The sequence below is a fragment of the Dendronephthya gigantea genome, unplaced genomic scaffold (genome assembly GCF_004324835.1).
Source record: "Dendronephthya gigantea isolate DGI-Jeju-01 unplaced genomic scaffold, DenGig_1.0 000083F, whole genome shotgun sequence".
In the NCBI taxonomy this organism is placed as follows: Eukaryota; Metazoa; Cnidaria; class Anthozoa; order Malacalcyonacea; family Nephtheidae; genus Dendronephthya; species Dendronephthya gigantea.
In genome coordinates, this window is record NW_021163093.1 from 662,452 (window position 1) to 672,739 (window position 10,288).

The 10,288-nt window shown below is 35.4% G+C and overlaps 1 protein-coding gene across 1 annotated transcript; it reads left to right on the forward strand.

Moving 5' to 3' along the window:
* Positions 1 to 3,685: 3,685 nt before the first annotated feature.
* Positions 3,686 to 9,515, forward strand: LOC114533010 (CD97 antigen-like). The gene is made up of 12 exons (XM_028554586.1): positions 3,686 to 4,019; positions 4,337 to 4,459; positions 5,359 to 5,393; positions 5,677 to 5,943; positions 6,298 to 6,702; positions 6,985 to 7,137; positions 7,236 to 7,460; positions 7,590 to 7,752; positions 7,910 to 8,046; positions 8,161 to 8,430; positions 8,762 to 8,840; positions 9,277 to 9,515. Exons 1-12 carry the CDS (start codon positions 3,686 to 3,688, stop codon positions 9,513 to 9,515), a joined length of 2,430 nt encoding a protein of 809 aa, XP_028410387.1.
* Positions 9,516 to 10,288: the final 773 nt, after the last annotated feature.

Consider the following 10,288-nt stretch of genomic DNA (forward strand, 5'->3'; position numbering starts at 1 on the left):
GGTGCGATAATAAATCTATAATCAAACTATAAATCGTAGTTTTGTTGTAATTTATATTTCCTTAATAACAACGCTATTGGCTATTCGTTTTTTTAAAGAAAAAATTTACATAAAAATCTTTCAATATGATTCAAGTTCGAGATGTAGCAATTCTGACTTACCCTGGATCCGCTTTTGCTCACGGACACAAGCAATACATATGATAAGCAGGAATTTACTGCGCCTGCACATGCCTGAGTGCACTTGCATAGTCTGTTGTAATATAATTATCAACTCTCCACCAATTCCCCCGACCCTCGATTATTAGAAAAAAAGCGTTTTTCTTTGACACCATTTTCTGCGGGCAAACTGACAGCGTTTTTATGGGTATTCAATTAAAATATTTTGACAATTGCCTTTGTGTTAGGGTGGGTTTCCACTTGCAGAGAAATAGTTCGCTAGCGAAAAATTTGCATATTTTCTTTCGAATTTTGACAGAATAAATAAATGATAGTTCAGCTAGGTTGATCAACTGTCTTCATTTCAAATAAGAATAAGCAAAATTTTGCTGACGAACTAATAATTCTCGGCAAATATAAATCCAAGCTAAGGGATACGTTTCGTAAAGTTGAAAAGAGTTGCAGAGCTTATGTATATAATTATCCCCCAGTAGGTGCTTCAGGCGATCGAACGAACTGATTCCGCCTGAGTTTTTAATTACGGCTGGGTATATGAATTACGCCCAAAATATATGTTAATTGCTTTTAAAAGCAAATAGATTTTACACGCATGTATTTCTGGTGCTACTATTATTATGTTTACAAAGTTGCCGAACTTTCTCGCGTTCAAGTATCACACAAATTTGGGCTGCCTAAAAATGTAGTTAGCTTTTGGAGCAGGTGTTTTCTTGGCTATACCAGCCGCTATGCAAATACGAGTGAAACTTCACAACAGTCAGGTGGTTGCTCCTTTGAGCAATTTGAAGATATAATCGATACTGTAAAAAAGACGAAAGGTTTCTTACATTAAGTGCACCTCGAGCTCGTGAAATTGTATTGGAAATTGAATTTACGAATATGTTGGAACCAAAAGTCACCGGGTTTATTCTCGTTCTGATCACATATGCCGCTTGTAGCGAAACAGCAAAAAGTAGGCTACCAGTGTGACATGCATAGGTCATCTCTGCATGAATGAACGCGATGCTTATTAGGCAAATAAATGAATATAAATAAAAATCACCTGTGTTATGAAAATGGCTAAATTTATACCAGTTAATTTTTCTATATCACTTATATGTTTGTATGGGTATTCTACAACTTAAAATACATTAAAGATGCCCTGCGGAGAAGGCTATGGGTATTTTCCTATTTATAAACAAATGCGAGGATAAAGGAAATTATCAGGCGTCTGGAAATTACCGGTTTAACTCACCATTTTAATTTCAAGAACCTTAATATTTCGCCTCTTCGAACCCCCTCTCTTTTTCATCTCCTTTTCCTTTATATCGAGAAATAGTTTCGATTCTCCGTCCCGTCCGCTGGGTAATAATATCTAGTTGTACAAAAGACTAGTTAACGTTTAACTTTGGTTAATAAGGACAAAAGTGGCCAATCAGAGTTGCATGTGTATTTCTGATTTAACTATAGGATTTAACTATGCAAAGTGTAGTTAAAGTGGAGTTTTATACAAGATTTTTATAGCACATTTATATAGCATTTTATAGCACATTTATAAAATTTTATTTGTCATTCCATTTTGGCAAGTCTATTTTTGTTGCCATTCAGTGTTAAATTGATTGCTTCGTCAAGCATGCGCTGGCATATTTTGTTAGTTGTTTATGATTGCAACTGTTTCCAAGCATGTGGTAATAATGTAATTATATTAGTGCCTCTTATAAAATTAAATTTAAGATCCCGCTCTGTCACTGGTAAATATTTCTAATACACGTATTGTTGCTTGCGTGAGATGACTTTGAGGTATTGAAATAAATGTTTATGAAACCAAACAAGCACGCATGCTATTGTCGAAATGATTGAACGATTAGTAGGATCGTTTATATTCTCATTCCACGGAAGGATATCTGTATACGGTTAATCAAAATCGTGATTTAATCGTATGTAATCTTCGGATGCAAGCGAGTAAATAGTTATACCTAAATTATTGTTCCATGTGCGTGAATATTGGGACGCGTGTACGTACTAACTGAACATCCGCGGATCAATTTCCAAAGGCGATTATTAAGCATTGGCAAAATCACATGTGATTTAGGACAAAATTTTTGACACGTTTGAAATAGCAGTGAGATGCGCGTTGTTTGCCAAAAAAACCCACTTAATTTTGCAAACTTGCATGAAGAAAACAACATCATAATATCGTAGCGGGTGGCCGTTTTTTGAACTCTTCATTGCATTAGCAAAGAGGATATGCACACATCGATACCGAATTTGCATTCATGGTCACGACATCAGTTTAAGTTGTTTTACGGTATTTTTGTTCCCGAAACTTTTTCATTCGGCATACCATGTTAAAGGTATCACGCTTTTGGGCAAAAATTTGCTTACAGAAGGGTATAATTTTGATGTCAGTATGAGACAAATAACATGGCAGGTTAAAAAATAAATTAGGCATGTAAAAATAAAAATAGAACATTTTAACAGTGGTTAAATTACAGTGAATATGCATGTTGCTTGCGGTGAAACCTCAATTTTATACAGTACAGGCAAGGCTGAATTATGCATATAGCAAACTTGAAATGAACGACATGTTATCATTTTCGTAGCAGGTGGTGTGTCTCTTTTGTTCTCTGCTCGACAATCAGGCTTTGCAACCGGCATACTCAATAAATATATCATTAATTACATGCAGTTGGCTGCCAAATTTAACTTAAGGAAAATGGACTTGCCAAGATATATATATATATAATTTGTTTCATAAGTCCCATGCATGCATCATAAGAAATAAAGTGTTACCTATAATATTTCTTTTCGTAGCGTATATTTTATATATTCATGTGCAAATAAGCGTAAAAGCAATAGCTATCAAAAGTTGCTAGGACATAAGACGAGTATATGAATATGCACCCCCCCAGTTTATAATAATAATTGGAATACAATAACATTTGGAGCCGGTTTGCCAATTCAAAATCTTCCTTCCTAGTTATTGCTTGAGGACTCTTTTATAGACCGAGACTAGTTGTTTAAAACATTATATAAATTTGGTGAGACATTCTAAACGACAGATCGACAAATAAGTCATGTGGACTGCAAAATGCATTTATGTCTCATGAGAGGTTGTATATAACTTCTGCTCATGTCACATTAATAAGTCAATGACTACGACACTGGGGCATTCTCAACAGTCCGGCGCTCCCGGCGCTGTGTTGTTTATGCATGATCACCCTCATTTTTGTTCCATTAGTTAGTTACTACGCCACTATAGGACATTCTAGGCAGTTCGGCGCCATGTTGTTTTTGATCTCCCTCTCTTTCGTTTCCCTTCTGTTGCACTGCTCGTCATAGCCGGCCATGTTCATAAGACGAAATGTCTAAGGTCGTGTGTAGCTTGTGATGTTGTATACTTTCATTTGAAGTGGTATACATACTTTAACTTCTTTGTCATGACTATATTGAAAAACGTTTTATTCCCTTATTTTTTTACAACAGAATGTTCTTTTCCGTGGAAAAACTATGGAAATGTTTGCTACATGATGAACGTTGAAAGTAACACTTGGCCAAAATCAAATAAGTTTTGTCAGAGCATGGGTGGTCAGCTTGCCAGAATTCATTCACCTGCCCTCAACAAATTTATTTTTGAAACATACAGCAAGGGGAATATCAGTTTGTGGATTGGATTGAAATTATGTACGGCTGTCAGTGATGGCTCATGGTGTTATGCCTATGGAAAGACGTCGATATATTACAATTGGGACGGAGGAGAACCGGATAATACAACAGGAAACGAAGAATGTGTTGAAATGAAAAAGAACGGATTTTGGAATGACGAAACGTGTGAACAAGAGAGGTCATCAATCTGCGAATTATGTACGTCAAATAATTATTTTGTAGAAAATTGATATAAAAATATATATTGTACAATCCTTAGAATATATTTCTAAAAATTGTTGAAATATAATCTACAGATTTTACAATATCATATTTGAACTAAGATTCTTTTGGGGGTGGAATATTGATAATAGTTATATTTGTGCAAAATGAATGAAACGGTCAGTACTCCTCAAATAAGAATAGAATATCGATCAGAAAACGAAAATATGAAGTCGTATTCACCGAAGATCCAATTAGGGAAGGATGATACAATGTTTAATTTCCTAATTTTCTTTTTGAACCAATGATATTAGATACAGACGAATGTACGTTTCGAAAAAACAAATGCGATGCTCATGCTATGTGTATGAATACCATTGAATCATATACTTGTGTGTGTAATAAAGGATTCACTGGAGATGGAAAGGTTTGCAAAGGTAGAGTACAGTGTCCGAGCAATACATAACGAATGAAGAATGTTGAAATTTTCCAAAACATTGTAGCGACTTTCATTATTAGAACTATTGCAAGTCATATGTCCTCGTGGTGAATGCACTTTTTTTAGAAGGGCTAACGTAGCCCTTTTAAATGTTCACAAAAATGATAGCCTTATTTACAGTACATACGTACAATCTATTTACCAAAAAGGTTGTTCTGGAAATAGTACTATTTGTATTGGTAAGTCTATTGGTTGAGCTTGCGTTGCCTCGACAGTGGCATTTGTTAAGGTTTGCTTGCATTGGACTTGTGTGAAGAGATCAAATTATTTGATACATGCTCAACAGAGGGCATTGTCCAATGGAGCATGTTAGCCTGAGGGCGAATTTTCCCTTGCAGAGAAAGAGTTAAGAAGCGAAATATTTGCATAATTTGAATTTTGAATTTCGACAGAATAAGTAAATTAGTTAAGCTTGAGGGCTCTCATTTCCAAGGAAATGCAAATATTTCGCTAGCGAACCATTTCTCCGCAAGTGGAAAACCAGCGTTAAGGTCGGTCGACACAGACCGGATGCGATGCAAATGTTCAGTTTTCAGAAGCATATAAATTAATTTTTGGAAGCAAAATTTGGAGTCTATGGACGCCAGGGTGGTCAAAATGTATCATCGTTAAGTAATCTACGAAGAATATACTGATAGTTTAAAGTTTATTTGCTTTTGGAAAATAAAAAAATTGAAAAATCGCACTGCCTTGGCAAATCGCGTTCGGTCTGTGTTGGCCTTAGTATCTTAGTCTAGTACTCTTAGTCTAGTCTAATTTTCATTCCCTTTTTCTTTTCTAATAATTCAAAACAGTTCTGTTTTCTTATTTTACTCCTAAATTTTCCTCTTTTTAAAGAATCTGGTTTAACGATTGCTGAGCTGAACAATCAGGCAAGATAATATTTTTTTTCTTTACATCGTTAAATGATAGATAAAATTTTCTCTATTGCTAAGTCATTAGTATAATGATATAATTCTCTAACTTGCTCACGGTGAGTCACATCAACTCTTCTGATGAAGGCCCTCAATTGTTATACAACATTTGTTACGAAGAAGACCCACTGCGCTGTTCCTTGGTAATTATTACAAGTGGGTCTACTAAATCCATTTAAAATTTAAAATGTACAGTAATGGATATCATTTACTTAATTACTATGCATTATTTTTATCTCAGGCTGAACAACTCAATAATAAAAACAGGTCAACGTGGAAACAAGCAGCAGAAAAGATCATAAACGACCTTTCCTACCTGACAGATCCAGACATAAACGATATCAAAGGAAATGTAACGGAAAACAAAAGTGCTACGATACTCACTGATACTGTAAGAATACTTCAAAAGATCGTTGATTTAAATATTTCTGATAGCAGTCTTGATTTATTGCGCCCGGCAAGCAATATATTGGATCGTAGATATACAGAAACCTGGGAAACCACAACGGTGAGAGACCTAAATATTAGATATCAATAATAAAGTCACTCATTCTTCTTCTTGTTAGTACAGAGTTCAGATGTTATGTTGGGATCAATTCTTTCAAAAACTGCTGTTTGTAGTAAATGTCTCATCTGTATTTCAACATTTGAAAAATAAGGTGGCCATATAGTATGTTCCAGCATTCACAAGAAATGTCAAAAGAAGTTTTTGCGATTTAAGGCTCGATAAGCCTCTTCTGATTGTTTCGCATGCATATTCCAGCTACTTCCTGCAATTAGTGTCAGTGCAATCTTAAACAAACGGTATTTCCAGTTCCCCCTTGCCCATTTTCGTAACGTGAACTGCTTTCTTTATACCTAGGACGGGGGAGTTATACGTGATTTGGCAATAACCTTGGAAAAATACGGATTACAACATGCAAATAGCCTGAGAAATAGCACAACCAATTCATCCGTCTTCCAAAACCATTCCAACATACAACTACGCGTCTTGTACATAAAGCCAGCTGGAAAATTATCAAGAAAGGAGAGAATTTTTAATTTTTCAAAAGCATCGTTCAAACTTTCGAATGATGCATTATCCAATGAAACGGATACTGTCGTTGCTGTCCTGTGGTATAAGACGCTGCACTCTTTCTTAACCAAAAGCTTTTATGGTGATATCCAGGAAGAACTAAAAAGCGAAATTATCAGTGTAAATGTGCGACCTGAGCCAAAGATGCCTTTTGAGAAGCCTGTTCGTATCAGCTGGGATAAAGATGAAGTGGTAATGAATGCCTCTTAATTTCTTTTTTCAAATAAAACATGGCGAATTCTTTGTATTGCTAGGGAAAAACAGCAATATAATGGTATTACTATTTTCAGTTACCTGCAAACAATTGTGGGTAAATTAGAGCCTGGGCATGCGCAGGTGGTTTTAAACAAAACTCTACACATGAATATCTACATATTTTATATTATATTAAGGTGGCACCCAAAAATTTTAGAAACATGCTGTTCTTAATTGCCGAAGCATTCAAAACAATTTGTGCATGATTTTACTTTTTAGAACCAATCTGAAACCTGTGTGTACTGGAAGCCAGAATTGAGTGAAAACAGGTGGAAGAGTAACGGATGTAAAAGACTTCCAGACAGTAAAAGCTTGGCATGTGAATGTTACCATCTCACCGCATTCGCGTCCATGGATATTTCGAGAAAAATGGTAAAAATTAATAAACTTTAATTCGCTTGATTGTTCCAGTATTTTCCAGTCATGCATGGTTTGAGATTTATAGTATGGTTTTGCCGTATTTCTTTAAGATAAGCGGTAGCGAGAAGAGAGCTTTGGAACTAATATCCACGATTGGCTGTTCTTTGTCCCTTTTTGGAGTGACTGTGACCATACTCTCTTATGCATTCATGTGGAAAGTCATACACAGAAATGTTAGAAGTAAAGTACCTTCCCAAGTGCTTATGAATCTCTGTGTTGTGATCGGAATAACAGACATCCTGGCTATCATGGCTGAACCAGCACATGATTATGAAGTAAAGCTAAATACGCATGAATTTACCTATATATTTTCACAACAATTAGTAATTTTTTATCGTTTTTTTTGCTGTTCAAATATCTATAATAATCTTCAGTCCACTAATGGTCCCCTTTCCTCTCTCCAGCACTTTTGTATGGCCGTTTCTATATTGTTATATTTCTTCGTACTCTCCCTTTTTGGATGGATGCTATGTGAAGGGATTGTCATGTACTTCCAACTCGTGAATGTCTTCACAGGTTTGGGTATGGGAGGAAAACATATGAAAGCATTTTATGCAATTGGTTGGGGTAAGAATAGCATTTAATTTGACAATTTCACACACGGGGTGGCTTGGAATTAAAATACCTGATAAAACACGCTGATTTTTTGTTGAAAATCTGAAATAATGCAATGATAAACACTCTTTGTTTTTTTTCGCCTCAAAGTTGTTGATTTCTTGTCCAGGTCTCCCAATTATTGTGATGTCGGTTCTACTTGGTACAACTGATCGCGAGGATTTCAGAACCAAACATGCATGTTGGTGTCGTGGTGGTGGTGCACTGTTCTGGACTTTTGTTTCTACCATAGTACTAATTTTATCGGTAGGATTCCCTTTAAGTTATCACATGAAAAGCATAATTGAAACTAGAGACACAAACATGTTTCCTATCAACCACCTGCAGAGTTTGACAGTGTCAACCATATTTGTTATTCAGATCAACTTGGTTATTTTTATTCTGGCCTTACGAAATGCCTTAGCATCCAGCGAAATAGGCACCACAAATACAGAAGCTGTTAGCAAGCTGAAAAGAGTAAAAGTTGGTCTAAAAGGTTCAGCAATACTGCTACCTCTGCTTGGACTCACGTGGGTTTTTGGTTTACTGGTTTTCAATCGAGATACAATTGCATTTAAATATTTATTCGCAATATTCAACTCTCTGCAAGGATTCGTGATATTTGTTTTTCATGTGTTACTTAACAGCAGGGTATGTGTAAATCCTTGTATATTCTTTTCCTACTTTTAAAGTAATTTCCAGTAATAGCCTATAGTGACTTTATATCATTAGCTGATAACCAAGAAATTATTTTAATAAAGAAATGGTCTATTAACAAAATATATATTTTCGCCGTTACGGCTAAACTATTTCCTTAAGCGATATTACGCCAGTGGAAAACCGACTTTATTTACAAATTAGCCAATGATATCTCCCACGCAAAACCCACGCGACGCATGAGAAAACCATACCACCGAAGGCTGGGATTGCTACATTGGTACATTGCTAAAAATATGTAAACGAATATTATCATTGCCTTAAGGTTCACGAAGCAATTAGAAAGAAAAAGAAGGCAGCTAGACTTCCTCACACAACTTGTGCTTTCATAAGGAGCAGCACTTGTAAGTATGAATGCGTCAAATGTCAATAACAACATTAGTGTGCGATATATTACATAAAGTTCTTATGAACCAGTTAAAAAGATGATGATGTCTGATGCCGTTCTCCCGAAGGCGAGTATTCGTCTTTTTTGGCACGTACTGCAATACTTTATGCCAAACGTGTGAACCGTTAATAACTTTTTCGTCATAACCGGCTAACTGTTCAAATTATATAATTTATTGTGAATAATATCTACCCTACCCATAAATCAGTACAGGAATTAGTGTTGGTCAAAATTGGTTCATGACAGCTCACATTTAGAAACACCAACCATTTAAAAAGCCTATGAAATAAATCTATTTGCAGAAATATTCTTTTGAGATTAAAAATTCAAATCAAATACCATCGTAACTTTGGCGATTTTTAATTTGAAATTATCAAATTATCTTCTTGTAGATGATACTGCTACAGGAAGCACTAGTGACTACAGCAACGCTGGCGAAAACGGAACTCTTTCTACAAGTACACGCCCAATTTTTCCGAAGAAAATTTTCAAGAGCAACCCATTTGCTGTGAGGAAAAAATATGCGATACAGAAGCCGGATCAATGCGACTTAACCCAAGACAGAAATGAATACATTGGAGAGTATACTAAAGGAAACACTCTGGAGAAAATTCAATTGGCTAAATTGTAATAGGAATATCAGCAGGTTTCTCGATAGAGACCGAGGACAGAAACACAACGGTGATGCATACAATGCAGAATTGAACACATGTAACAATGACCCATGCGAGTTTTGAATGTCATTTGGATGCATTGTTATTAAGGTATTTCAAATTGGAAATAGAGCCTTTTTAAACTGGATATAAGGCCGTGTAATTTACTTTGACTTTCCCTGAAGCCTCTATTCAAGTGGAAACAAGGATTGTTCACTAGTTATGTTTGTTGGTTTAGGGTTCACTGTAATCGCGACAGCTGCTACGAATCGCTTCGAATATTTCGTGCCATTCGTGGTAAAATAATTTACAGGGCTCAATTTCAAATTAAAAATACCTGAAGGGGTACACTACAAAAATTTTTTCTCTCAATTTAGATGGCATTAGGGTTTATTGTTTTCATATTGCTAGGCAAGTTGAATGAAAAAAAGGAGTGGTATGAACGTGTAGTTACTATAGTCTTCGAACACTAGGCACACCCAAATGTGGAAAGTGGCAGAATTTCTTTGAAAAAGATAGTTAATAAAATTTTAACACTGTAATGATGTAATTGCTTTTATTTAGCTTTGAATGAGTTTTCCTAGGAGCTAAGCTAGAAAAATAAAAATTGGTGCGATAATAAATCTATAATCAAACTATAAACGTAGTTTTGTTGTAATTTATATTTTACATAAAAACATTATTGCAAGTTAGAGATGTAACAATTTATTCTGCTTACTCTGGATCCACTAGCGCTCATGAACACAAGCAA